The sequence below is a fragment of the Uloborus diversus genome, chromosome 8, assembly GCF_026930045.1.
Source record: "Uloborus diversus isolate 005 chromosome 8, Udiv.v.3.1, whole genome shotgun sequence".
In the NCBI taxonomy this organism is placed as follows: domain Eukaryota; kingdom Metazoa; phylum Arthropoda; class Arachnida; order Araneae; family Uloboridae; genus Uloborus; species Uloborus diversus.
In genome coordinates this window covers 66,446,346-66,460,732 of record NC_072738.1, presented here as the reverse complement: position 1 = coordinate 66,460,732, position 14,387 = coordinate 66,446,346, and the positions used below count along the sequence as shown (strand labels likewise).

Below are 14,387 nucleotides of genomic sequence, written 5' to 3'. Positions count from 1 at the left end.
AGAACTCATGCAGTCAGAGGTGTAACGTTGGGGGGGCGGGGGCACATGCCCCCAAACTTGCTGGACACTTGACCTTTTGTCCAGGAATTATACAAAATTAGCACAAAAATCAAAAAGTGTATCTGTTTTTTTCCGATTTGTATGGTCTTAAAAATGCATTCTAGAAGATCTTTGTTAATATATTACGGCAGAAAAGCAGCCTGGGGGAGTTTTCCCTGGCCATTTTTCAAAATTGAAGCTTGAAAAATACAATTTTTTATTTTTTCCCTAATTACGTTAAAGAGGTTGGGGTTTTGGGGTTCTTTCTCAAAAAATTTTCAAAACTGTTGTTCTAAAAACGCAGTTTTAAACGATATTCGGGGATGTTGAGAGGAGAAATCCGGGGTCCTTCTCCCGGAAATTTTTTGAAAATGAACAATTTAAAATATGCAATTGTGCACCATCTTTGATATTGTTATGAGGACCAGAAATTTTTCGAAATTGGAGCTCCAAAAACAATTTTATTGGACTTTTGATAAAGTTAGGGTGAGTTTTCGGGAGCTTCACCCCAGTAATTATTAAAAATTAAAGGCCTTAGAAAAAAATTAAGACAATTTTAAATTATATTGGCGAGGGAGGGGGACTAGTTGACTCGTGCAAAGCATTCACGCTCAAAGAAAGAATTTTCAGATTTCAATGCAATCTCTTAATGCTATAGACCAAAGTGTGTAGTAAAGCAGCAAATGAAATTTACGCTTCTACAGTCTGATGGCCCTGTTAAAATCAATTATTTGTTTCCTGATTTTAACAACAGCAGGTATTCAGCTTAGAATTCTGCTATGTGTATAATTTTGCATATTGATGGAAACTTGAATAAAAATGCTACTGAAGAATAAAACCATTAAAACGGTATTTTTTGGCCCAGATTGAAGCCCCATGCCAAAAGTCTCATGCAAACAGGGATAATGTTATATATCTATAAGTTATTACACAAAATGGAAGAAATAGGGTGTTTAAAATAATTTTTAAAAGACTAACAAAGACTCTTTCATTCTTTGCTTGTGTATAAACTGTGTAGTTATTTAAGCTTAGGTCAAAGTACGGCAGTCAACATGCCTTTACAAAAGAGGAAGAAAGAATTTCATCTTTGTACCTTATAAAATTCTTTCAAAATAGGTACAATTTGACTTGTCCTATGTTTGAGCCTGAATGCCTGCATTTAGCAGTACAGAAAGCTTTAATTAAGAAATTTCTTAATACTTGGAGAAATAATGTAATAGCTGGTATCAACTGTGTGAAGGAAGAGAAATAACTATATGAGGCAATGTCTCTTTCTAGACCTAATAGTAAAAGCTTATTAAGTTGAGATATTAATTCATGATACAAGTTTGTTCTAGACAGTCTTTTAAATTGTGATATGTCTGCAATCTTAAAACTCCAACTAAGTCCAAAATAATTACAGAAAGAGGCAAAAAAAAAAGAAACATTTTTCTGAAGTAGTTTTGGGAGAAGGAAGAGAGTTTCCTATTCATATGAATTCAATCCATTTGTCTTTGCCATTTAAAAATTATTAATATTCAGAGTCCGCACTAAGCATTCACCACCGCCCCAAAGGTGAAAAAATCGTAAATTTGGCGAAAAGGAAATTCTCCAAAAAATTCCACAGAAAGAAAACCCCCTTGATCCTTAATTATATCATAAGATTGTTAAAAATTCTGCTTGAGAAAATAAACCTTGACAAACAAGCTTGGGCACCCATAGGAAGAAGGAGGGGCAACGGCAAGCCCTTCCTGCCCCCCCCCCCCTTTAGAAGTTAGAACTTGTTTGCTTTTAGTTCTTTTTTCTGTGCAAAATTGTAAAAACATTTCTTCTCCAGCCATTAATGAATAAGTTATTTAAAATGTCAAATTTCACTAACACTAATCTGTACTGAAATCGGTTTCTATGGAGAAAATGTCCTGCTAAAACATGGGGAAAATATCTGAGCCCCCCCCCCCCCTAAAATTTTGCATATGAGCACCCATGCAAACAAGTGTCAAAATTATCTAAAGTGTATAAGTGAATGCTGAATCATTAAAACATAAATAAGTGTTTGTATTTTATACTTTCTAAATTTATTCTTTGTTCTCCCAATTTGTTAAAATTAGTCTTTGGCTTAGAGTTTTGAAATTTGGCTAATATTTTAAAATTTTGGCTAATTTACTTGCTAACAAATTATTGCATATTTTTATTTTTGATAACAATAATAATTATTATTTTTTAAGAGTGCTGTCACATCTCCGATCTTCTAATATTTGAGCATGCTCATTTGAAAGGATGAGGTGTAAAATGATAGTAAAAAAATTAAAACTTTTTTTAAACTACAGTGAAACCCCTCTATTACGGACACTAACGGGACAAACTTTTTTGTCCGTAAGAGAGGGGTGTCCGCTTTACAGAGGTTTTTTTAATTTAATTAACTTTAGTTATTTGTTTATGTTTTTTGAAATCTTAAATGAAATATGTGTGAATTCTACTCTTTCATATGCATAGATTTTTTTTAATTTACTAGTTTTTACCAACATATACATAATAAACAATTATTTTATCAGGTTAAATTCAAATATTACAGTTTTGCACACTCAAAGAGATTTAAATAACAGGTTCGCATAAAAATTACATACCTAATTTGTACTTTTAAAAAATTGTTCGATTGATGTCTGTTGATATGTTTTGATCGATGAAAGTCTTTCATTTTCGAAATGTATCTTAAGTTCTTGTACCAAGTCTAGTCCTTTAGGATCGTTGTGTTTAATTGAAAATTCCCTGAGTCCATCTAATACGCTTAAAGCTTCGTTAACATTTTTAATTGTTTTAACGTCTTCTTTTACGGACAGTTCATCTTCATCGTCATCCTCAACTGTATGATCTTCGTTAATTTCGCGCACTATGCTTGCAATTTCTGTTTCGCTTTCTTCAGTGAAAACTTGGTCGTCGATGGGAGCATAGTCTTCAGCGGTCACATTTGTGAACCCTGCTTGTTGCATTAACGACTGCAAATCGGATCCATCATTGTCACAATCAACTTCGTTGTCAATTTCCTCTGTGGCAGATCCTTTTTTGAATCCAACGCGATTAAAGCAACTTACTATTGTTTCTTTTTTAACTTCCTTCCATGCGTGCTTAACCCAGCTGATTGCATCTAACACATCAATTGTTTTGGACAATTCGCTACTTGTTTTAGTTTCTTCCATTTTATTGATTAAATGCTTCATAACTAGTTGTCTGTATTGAATTTTAAATGCTTGAATTATCCCAGCATCCATAGGTTGGCATTTCGATGTTGTGTTTGCTGGCAAGAAGACTATTTCTATATTTTTCAAGTGAAAGTCTTTGGGATGGGAGGGCGCGTTGTCCATAAAAATAACAATATGCCTTTTTTCTCTCCCCAACTTCTTATCAAAAGTTACAAGCCAATCAGATATGACACTGGTTGTCATCCACACTCTTCTATTTGAATACCAGTCTACAGGTAATTTTCTTATATCCAGTCCTTTAAAACACCGAGGTCTGGCTGCTTTTCCGATGACAACTGGTTTTAATTTTGTACCATCCATGCTGGCACCCAACAAAACTGTTAAGCGTTCTTTGGAGATTTTGCCACCAGAGCAGTTTTCTTTCCGTAAAGTTAAGGTTTTATCTGGCAGAGCTCTATAAAACAAACCGGTCTCATCAATGTTATAAATGTCACATGGCTCGTAATTTTCAATCAAACTAGGCACTTTCTCAAACCATTTCTCGCAAACGTCAGCATCCACATCCATGGATTCACCACATATTTTTTTAAAAACGATATCATGTCTCGTTCGAAAACGATCTAACCATCCATTGGAAGCTTTGAAATTTTCTATACCCATTTCAGTAGCTGCTTCTTTCGCCTTTTCTTGTAAAATAGGGCCAGAAATCGGAATATTTTTGCTTCTTGCGGACACAAACCATTTAAACACAATTTCATCCACTGCAAGGGCATTACTTTTAGGAAAATCTTTTTTCTTCTCTTGGTTTCCATTTATGAACCATTCTTTCTTAAACTTCTCTTTTCCTTTTAATATACAGCAAATTTGTGTGCGTCCCACACCAAACTTTTCAGCAATGTTCCGTATTCCAATTTTATTTTTTTCTGCGAAATCTATAACTTCAATTTTTTCTTTAAGAGAAAGAGTACGACGCTGACGATGAGTATTCAGAACCATTTCAATGAGAACGATGAAACAACTGAATGCTTTTACCCTTAAGTTTACTTTATGATATTGCATTGGCTTTACTTTTACTCTCTATAAAATATTTTTGTTAGATGGCGCGTCAACTCGGCTCCACTTAGACACAACACGCCTGCTTGTTAGTCATCTGAAAAGGAACAAGGCAACGGGGGAGGGTAGGGGTATACAGACAGAAACTTGCAGAATAATCATTTTCTCTTTTCTTTTCTTTTATTTTTGACGATTTGATGATGTTTTTTGGAATGAAAAATGCATTTCGGTGTCAAGCTGAAAATTTTTTGCTACGCAGTAGATGCAAAGTAAAATTGCAAAGAAATTTTTTTTTAATCTCCGTATAAGCTGGTCGACTTTGCATTAAATGAAGCCTTTCAATGGAGTAGCTATTTAATTCTCAAGTTTTAAATACTATCCGCAAAAAAGGATATATCAATGTAAATGACTTCGAAAAGGGTGTCCGTGTCCGTATTTGAGGGTGTCCGTACGAGAGAGGTTCCTTATACATTAGTTTTAATGTCTCTCTGCCGGGGAATTAAAAACTGTCCGCATAAGAGGGGTGTCCGCATTAAAGGGGTGTCCGTTAGGAGGGGTTTCACTGTATATAGGTTTTTTTATAAAATAAAAAAACATCCACATGTCTAACAGTCCTCTACCCTATATGCTATGTGTGGTGGATTAAGATTACAAGATCAATGCAACTAGTTAAATTATCAAAGTTAACAGTTTCAGATTTCAATTTCAAAGCTGAATTCTATTAGCTCATGTATTGGTTGATTTCATAAAAAGCGGAACCTCCACTTACAATGGGAATGTCACTGAAGCTTTAAAATAAGTGGTGCTTGGTGGTGTACCTGCCTAATTGTTTCATTTATGAAACTTCTCATGTAATGCTCAAACTATTTATCGATGTGTTAAATTTGACACATAGGCATGAGCTAAAATTTATGGTGCTACCAAGCCATTTTCTGTATCAATTTATTAGAGTAGAATTATGTAATCCAAAAAATTTATGCCATAATTCAAGACTAAGACCAAACATGTTCAGTATTCAAGCTACTGGTCAAGCCAACTATGTTTTGTTGTATGCTAAGTGCTTACAGTTTGAGCGCACAAAACTATGACTGTAAATAGCAACAGGGTTAAAAATTTTGTTAAATAAATCTGTGGTCCTTTCTTGCATCCTGATTTTAAATAAGGAAAAATTAAAGAAAAATATTTAAAACAAATCTATATATAATTTAAATAGAGTTAACTAGCTGTTTTTGATCGACTTAGCTAAGTGACTGGGGAGAAGAAGAAAAGAATAGACAGATTTCTGTTAACCAAAACTGGTAAAGAGTCCTAATCAAGCCGAAGTAATGCCCAGGTCCTAATAAAATTTGGTTCCCCCCTGAAAGGAAAATCTGCACATGTTCAAAGTAGTTGTTTCCAAAATAGGAAAGAATATAATTTACTCTATTTTATGCTTTCTGTTATATATGCATCAAAGGAAAGTAATTATTGACTTTTAATTCTTTCTTTAGGTCTTGCAAAGTAATTTATGTTCAAAAGTGAGACTCCTAAAGACTAAGAGTTTGAGTGTTCTCTATTTTGCATCATTTAATTTATTTGTTCATCGTTCATGCAAAATGTCATCTTCAAAATCCAGAAACCTAGATCCTCCACTATGTGTATCTGGTATGACCGTTCTAGATCGTGCTGCTTTTCAGAAAGAAGTAGAAGTGCCATCACTTGTGATTCCTCTTGAAAAGCTGAAGCAAGTACTGAAAGTGTTGAAGCCATGTTTGTTGAAAATGTGTAAACTACCACCCGTTCGGTCAGAAGGGCATGACAGAAGAGTGCTATTGAACCCAGCTCTGTTTGATGAAAAACTACTGTATTTGGAACAGGTGTTACGAAATTTTAATCTGAACTCTGTAGAATGGACAAATCTACAACTGACTTATGAGAACTTTTCCCATGAAAGCATCTTCAAGGTTGTCCTTCCTGCTGATAATTGTAGTGTCTCCAGTTTCAGTATTGTTGGGCATATCATTCATCTGAACTTAAAGCCTCATTTAATGGACTACAAACACCTCATTGGTGAAGTACTGTTGGATAAACTTCACAACATCAAGACAGTTGTGAATAAAGCACAAGTAATTGAGACAGAGTTTCGCAATTTTCAGATGGAACTTCTGGCGGGTGAACCTAATTATGAAGTGACTGTGAAAGAGAATGGATTTCAATATGCTTTTGATTTCTCGAAAGTGTTCTGGAATCCTCGGCTCGTCCACGAGCATGGCGAACTTGTAAAGAAAATTGACAGTGGTGCCACTGTGTTTGATGTGTTTGCTGGTGTTGGACCTTTTGCCATCCCCTTGGCAAAGAAAAAGTGTGTTGTGCATGCAAATGACCTGAATCCTGATTCCTATCAATGGCTTTGCCATAATGCTGAACTAAACAAAGTAAAACATAACTTGACAGCTTACAATTTAGACGGACGAGACTTTATTCAAAGCATTGTCAAAGAAGGTCTTCTTCGTTGCTTCAAATCTCCTGAATCCCCTTCAATACATATCATCATGAATCTCCCAGCTTGTGCTTTAAGCTTTGTGGATACCTTCTGTGGCCTCCTTAAAAGTTCAGACTTTGAGAATCATACGACGCCTTTGGTATTTGTACATTGCTATTTTTTTCTAAAGAAGGATGAGGACGAAGCAGAAGTGGCTGAAAAATACTTAGATCTCGAAAGTCAGACTTCAATGCAGATCTGTCCAGTGAGGGTTGTTGCTCCTAACAAGAGAATGATGAGAATAACTTATAAATTATCTCCAAGACTTTTATTTTCTCTAAAAGAAGATTTTCCTGAACCCTCTGCAAAAAGAATCAAAACTTAACAATTTATTTGATCTACTTTGAATGTTGCCAAATTGATGCATCCAGTGATGCATGTGTCATCAGGTGCTGCCAGAAAGTTGTTGAGCTTATCTGGGAAACAAATAACTAAAAGCCATTGGCAAAAGAAGTTTCTGTGATTGTGTTGCAGTTATTTTTTCTTGGATATAAACAACATCTTAGTTTTATTTTTCTTCTTCTAAGTATTTGAAGAAAATTCTTTTCTCGGAACATATCTCAAAACTCCATAACTTAGGTTTGATGGTCAAATCTAGCATCGTTTTAGTAACAGCTATCAGATTGTGCATTGATTGTTCTCAATTCTTGGGTCATTATGAGATGCTACACAAGAAAAAAACATGCATAAAATGTTATCCACAAAGGTACAAAACCTTGGATTAAAAAAATTCTGGATCTGATTGTAAACTTCTGCATTCCAAGTGCATTAAGTCATTTTTAAGGCTTTCTGCAAGTATAATAGTTTAGTATTGACATTGCGAGATTTGTGATTTTTGGCCAATGGTGAATTTAACTATGAATAAAACCGGTTAAAATAGTTTTTTTTTTCTTCCAATTTTGGCCGTTGGGCATGGATATAGGAAATAACCAAGTTTAAAATGAAAATAAATGGGTACATAAATTTTAAAAAAATGTGAAACACAATCCTATAATCATTATTTAAATAAACAGCTAATTTTACTCTATGCAATTAATAAATTACTACATCTTCCAAAAGGTTGATCACATCACAGGAGAAACACATGATTTTTTTTTAATGTGTCAAACAGTGTATGTATATAAATAGCACAATATATGTTTGTTTCATCGTTTCATGCACACAAAATGAATTCCAAATTTGTTTCAAGTATATTGCTTATTTTTTCATAATTTAAATACATGTTACATGTTTTGTGAAAAATAGCTATTAGTTTATTTATACTGCAGGCAGTTTAGTTTTTTCTAATAAACTAGTATTCTCTGACTTAACAACCGTGAGACAGACAAATTCAGAATTATTTAAAAACTGTATAACTTTAATTTAACGATTTCCTCAATTTAGTAATATATTTCACTGGTCCCAGTTTGACTGCATTGAATGTTGATGCTTCTCGATTTAAGGATAACTTTTTCCAGTCCGTTGACAATCGTTAAATCAGGGTTATACTGTACTAAAATGTTTTCCTTTTTTTTTTCAAAAAGTTTTGTTTGTGGAGGTAAATTCTAGCTGCTCTTGTGATGAATGAATATTTAAACATTTTTGTAGCTGTTTTGTTGATCAATTGATTGGATTTAAAGCAGTGTTTCTTCATCATTGCCATTACATTAAATGAAATAATGTGTATGTCTTATTCACCACATTGTAACTTATTACTGAATGATTTATCAATCAACATACTTAAAGGAGCTTGTTCCTAATCTTGTGCTCCATTCCTATTGATGATGTAATCAAAACTTAATAGAGCAAGTTGTGTCCATATTTTTGTAAATAAATTAGTTCATTGTTTATGTTTTGACTCATTACTCGGCTATAAAACTCTTCTTGCAAAATATACTTCTCTTATTCAAACATAATCTGTAATCTGAATTACAAGATATTGAATTTTAACTGCTAACACTAATTTCATGCTCTTTTATCTACCTACTTGCAACCTTTATAATCATCATTTATTGCTAACTAAATTACCCTGTATTTTATTTGTTTTCTAAAGCTAAGACCTAGTGATCAAGGCTGTCAAAACTTGGATCGACTCCCATCTTGGGTGGTTTTCTATCAAGATCTTATGTTCTTGGGATTTTGTTTAAAATTCTAGGAGTTTTAGATTTTATCCATGGAAAAGACACATTTGTTAAATATTTTATTGATTAAAACATATTATTTTCACCAAAATGTGAGTTTGGCTAAGCAATCTAAAATGGAGGTTTCTTTCAAGTACATGCAGGAAAGAAAAAAAAATATATCCTAGCTCTAGCCTGTAGCTTTGCCTGCAGATTTATCTTCTTGCTGTGATTCTTTCACGCCTATCTGTCACATTTGTGTCATTGTATGAAATTTGCATTCCAATCTTTTTTTTGATCAGTATCCCACATGAAAATACTAACTTAGACAATGAGTGCTGTAAGATAATTTAATTTCCCTTTTCACCCAAAGTATTTACTGCTTATCTCACTAAAACTTCATACACGGTGCTATACTTTCTTAGAAAATAAGCAAGTAAATTACGTTTTAACTTGCAAAAAATCAAAATTTTTATTTTCCACTGCCTAAACTTTTCTGGAAATTTTGTTTTTCAAGTCGCAAAGCAAATATTACCGGAGGAGGGCCATTGATAGCGATTACAAAAAAAAAAAAAAAAAAAAAAGATTTTAAGAATTATTAGTTGCGTGATCTTGCCTAGATTTTCGAAATTTTATGAGACCAATCTTGGGTAAAATCTGTAAAATCTCATTGGTGATAAAAAGGTGTCAAGCATTTTCTTGTTGCAGAGTGAGTTCTCATATGTTCATGAAAGTAGTGTGTTCAATTTTTAAAAGACCTCAATTCCAAAATGTAAGAAAACGAAATCGTTAAAAAAGATATTTTTTCCCTCAATCTGAAAAGTCTGTAGTATTTATTTGTGGGGAGATTCATGTACTCGTTACTTTTTAAAGTCGTCTTACGTGCTCGTTCAAAAAATTAGTAAAAAAAATAGCGCAGAATCATCTCTGAACAAAACCACCTTCCCCAAGCCTTTTTTTTAAGGGGGGGGGGAGTGCGGCGGAAATTTTCAATTTACCAAATGGGACTCCAAATTATGCCGAACTGAACCCCCATTTTCGTCGAATGATGATAATTATGCCGTATGTAACTCCAAATTGTGCCGAATGATGATAGTTTTTCCGAATCGTCAGACAAAATTGCCGAATAAGGACATTTTTGGAAGGTCACGGCGACCTTCCATCCCCTCCGACCCCAAAGAAAACACGTGGAATGGAATGTTTTACCTTTTTCTTTAGTATTGTTAATCACCGCAAGGTAGCGTGTAGTTCCGAATATCTTTCTTCATATTTTTGTGTCGAATTTCTACGAAAAAACGCAGAAATAAGGCTTGCTCTCCCATTCAAAAATGGGAACAGTTTTAAAAACAAAAAAAATGGGCTATTCGGAACTCCAGCGCTCGAATACGCTACCTTGCGGTGATTTATAAAACTGCGAATGCAACTAAAACATTGCCACGTTGCGCTCCACATGTATCTGTTGACGTAAACGCGGTCAGTTTGTTCTGAGTAACGCATTCAACATGTCTAAGAACGCCTTCAACAACGGAAATTAATTCGTCCCTTAGTAGTATTCTCAAGCTTCTCAAAATAATGTTAGTTTTCCTTATTTCTTTCAAAAAAGTATTAAATGGTGGAAGCGTAAACAAGAAAACTCTGGATTAACAAAATTGGATAACGTTATACCAGGTAAAATTTTTTATTGTTTTGTATGAATTTGTAAGAATATGAGTTTTTTTTAATCTTAAATTAATTTAACTAATCATATTTTACAGCAGCATTTAGTTGGAATGGACAGTATGCAAAATATTTTCTTGAATTTATTATCGTAGAACAAAATGAAAAATGTTTAACCGAGAAAGAATTTACTTTATTCCTTTTATTCTCAGCTGAAAGGTTTCGCCAAATTTGTTTAGGGTTATAGTTTTGGAATTGTGCGAGCAAAGTAGCCTTGGCGAGATTTCGCGATTTTAGTTACACCATTTTTAATTTTTATCATGAGTGGAATAAAATGATAGTAAGATTACAGAATTCGATAAGTAAAAAGAAATAATGGTCAATCAACTGAAAAGAAAACTACCACCATATATAAACTGTGAGTACACATTTTATTTATTTTGTTCTGAGTGAATTTGAATAAATATCAGTTTTTCAATTCGATGAAGAAAAAAAAAACGAACTTAACAACATTGACTGGACATTTTTCCTTAACCTAATTCCACATAAATGATTTAAATAACCTTTGTTACTACAGTATCCTACTGAAATAGAAAGTATGCAAATAAATTTTCTTGAAAATATTTATCGCAGAACAGATTGAAAAATCCAGAAAGAACGTTAAGAATTTGATTAATAAAAAATAAAAGTTCGCCAAAAATCTGTTTATAAGGTTATGGTTTTAAAATTGTGTGAAAGAATAATGTGTCTTGACAAGATTTCGCATATCAGGTAAATCATTTCCATGACGAATGAATTAAATGCATGATTTCTTTAGATATCCAATCATATAGTCATAGAAATAAATTATCTAGTGTTAAACGTTACTCTTGACAGTCTGCCACGTATGTGCACTATGTGACAAAAATGTCAACAAATGCCGGAAATGTCACGAAACTGAACTTAATATGTACTAATGTATAGAAAAAACGGTACAAAATGAAAATGCCGTTCGAAGCGAACCAAAAATTTATGAATTCCGAATTCAACATCGTGAAAATGGCTGCTTCAGAACAACTTACTGTGTGTTCTGCATTAATTGTTTACTTTCGTAATACTTTTTGGTTTCTAATCTCTTTCTATATGGGTCAGAATATCCACAAGATTTTGAAAATTAATTTAAATAGAATAAAGCGAAAAATATCATACATACTAACAAAAATCACAACACTTTTAGCATTTTCTTCGTTACCACATGCGTTTGTTTTAGTTTTTAATTCCGCCATTAGACAGTGACTGCAGTGCCCCCTATAGTTCGTTGGAGTTGCGAATTCGATTTTAAGTTTTCTCCTCCTTTCCCATTTTGGGTGTGTCACGTGACAACAGAAATATTTATTATTGTGCTATTACATCTCCAGCGAGGAGAAGATTGTCTTTGAGTATGGCAACGAGAAAGTCTTCAGACCAGAAATAAATAAACGGGGCCATGGTAGCCTGATCGGTAAGGCATTGGACTCGGGACCGGAGGGTCTCGGGTTCGATCCTCGCTGGTCGAAGACCCACCGTCGTCATTAAAGGGGACTGGGCGACGTTAAATATGCTCGTGGTCTCAATGTCCTCCAAGTGAAACGATACCTCTGGGGGTGCTAGCACCAGGTAGCTATTAGCTCTTGGACTAGTTCTAAATTCTCATTAACTGTTCGATCCGATGATGGTGCTGCCATCTGTCGGTAGATAAAATAATGGAGGCAAGGCACTTAGTATGCAGTCCTCGACATAAATACAGTTGTAGTCAGTTGTGACTCTGAATAGGAATAGGAAATAAACAAATGTTTTCGCGTAGTAGTTGGAAATGAACAATATTGAATTTTTATTTATGAATTCGTTTCATATATATTTGTACAAAAAATAATTATAACAAACTTTATGTCCCAATTTGAGTGTATTTTTTGTTTCCTAATTCATCTGTATAAAGCAATAACTGAAAATGAATCACACGTGTGTTTTACACACACTCAAACGTCAAATTTTGAGTAAAATCTTGTGCTCATTACAAAATTCTGCGAATGTACATACTAAAATTAGTGCGACGGCAAAGCGAGGAATTCTACTTTCTCGTATGGTTTCACCGGCTAAAGATAAAGCGTAAGTACTTATCAAAAAATAACCAGGCATCTCAAAATCATTGATATCTTGGTAAATTGTAAGTAGTTCATTCAGTGTATGTAAAAATAAAGGAAAATTCAATGAAACAGAAATGTCTGCTTAAGCGTGTTATGGCATTACCACTCAGAGTCATAGAAATAAATAATAGAATCTAGAGAAAAAAACCTAAATCATCTTGTAAGCGTTTTCCAAAGGACAAAGGATAAAAATGAAATTAAATAAACGAATTTCGCGAATGTAACTAATCATCGTGTCTCATGTCGATTCGACTTGGAACTCAACTTGATTTCAAGAGTTGCAGAAAACTATGAGGCGGCAAAAAGAAAGTAATCATTTGATTTTAAATATCCATTTAAGTTCATATCTAAATCCTTAGCATTTGATTTTTAAAAAGTGAAGTAATTAGTGGTGTATGTGATCAGGGCCGTATTCATAAAGGGGGCTCGACGGGGCGGGGGCCCCTCCCTCGAAGCCCGAAATGTTTTGCAACATAAAACAGAAGATGTTTTTTTTTTAATTTTACTCACTAATGTCGGAAAAGGAAAATAACAAAGACTGTACAATTAACTTCTGCAAATAAAATGCTTTAAATATTTTCAACTGTTCTAGGGTCTTTGAAAATTATTTAAGATTTTGAAATTGCTTGAAGAGTACTTCAATTTTGCCTCTTATCAAGAAAATTAAGTATGACTTGTCCGAATGGCCAAAATATTACTCTTTTGTTGCATATTTTCTGAATCTCTACGCCATTTCTTTTAAAGCATTTTGAGCAATTGCTATAGGGCATTTGATGAAATGGAGGGGGGGGGGAATATTGAGGAAATGAACAAAAACAAATTACACTAAAAACCAATATGAACAAGTGACGATGTGCTTCCCTTTTCTCCTCCTTTGCTTTTCCTCTCTATAGATTAATATCAACGATTTATCGAACAAGCAATTTTTATTTTGATTGATCTTGACTTGCCAAAGAACGCTTAACTTGTAAAAGGTTTTGTTTGCCTATTTTTCTTCATATTTTTGGAGTCGTGATTACCCCCATATAAGGCCTTAAAGTACAGATTTTTATATCTATTTTCCCAGGGGAGAACCCCTCGGACCCCCTGAAAGAAGGGATATTCTACCTCCCACTTACAGGGACACTCTCTTGTTATCCTTCCCACTACAAGGTGAATAAAAAAAATTAAAAGAAAATAAAAGCATCGGAGCATTAAAAATGAGACAAAAACATGAGAGCTGAGTCGGTAAAAAAGACATAAGGGAGAAATGGTCTGTTTCCCCTACAACAAAAAGGTCTGGACTGCAAAAGGGTAAAACATACTTACAATCAGGGTTGCCAGATTTAAGAACAGTAAATACGGAACATGCTTCTAGGAGTGAAGGGGGAAGGGGGAGGATATTTTTGAGATTCAGTACAATTACTGGTTATGGTGTATTTTTAAGGGATGATAAACAACCATGTTTTTACAGCTTTTGGAAGCTTCCTCTCAGTATGTTTATGGGTGAGCACAATTTTGGAGGAAATCTATCTCCAAGAATAATGCAAGCAATAGAACAATGTTCTGTATACAGATCGATGCTGAGAGGAACAGGTGCTAATTCATTTTTTACTTGCGTCTGCTATAAGAGAAACGGTTACATTGAAAAATTTTCTTGGTAAATGTGACTACTTTATCAGGAATAATAATGAAAGGAATC

The 14,387-nt window shown here is 33.8% G+C and overlaps 2 protein-coding genes across 2 annotated transcripts in view; both read left to right on the top strand.

The window, feature by feature from the left end:
* The first annotated feature begins 5,899 nt into the window (after positions 1-5,899).
* On the top strand, positions 5,900-8,596 carry LOC129227519 (tRNA (guanine(37)-N1)-methyltransferase-like). Its single transcript, XM_054862095.1, has one exon. It carries the CDS (start codon positions 5,915-5,917, stop codon positions 7,112-7,114), a length of 1,200 nt encoding a protein of 399 aa, XP_054718070.1. The 5' UTR covers positions 5,900-5,914; the 3' UTR covers positions 7,115-8,596.
* Positions 8,597-12,342: 3,746 nt separating this feature from the next.
* LOC129227819 (putative ribosome-binding factor A, mitochondrial) overlaps positions 12,343-14,387 on the top strand; it is a 28,242-nt gene continuing 26,197 nt past the window's right edge. The window contains exon 1 of the mRNA XM_054862432.1: positions 12,343-12,668. Coding sequence (XP_054718407.1) covers positions 12,511-12,668 — 158 coding nt within the window. The 5' untranslated portion in view covers positions 12,343-12,510. The remainder of the gene's footprint in view (positions 12,669-14,387) is intronic.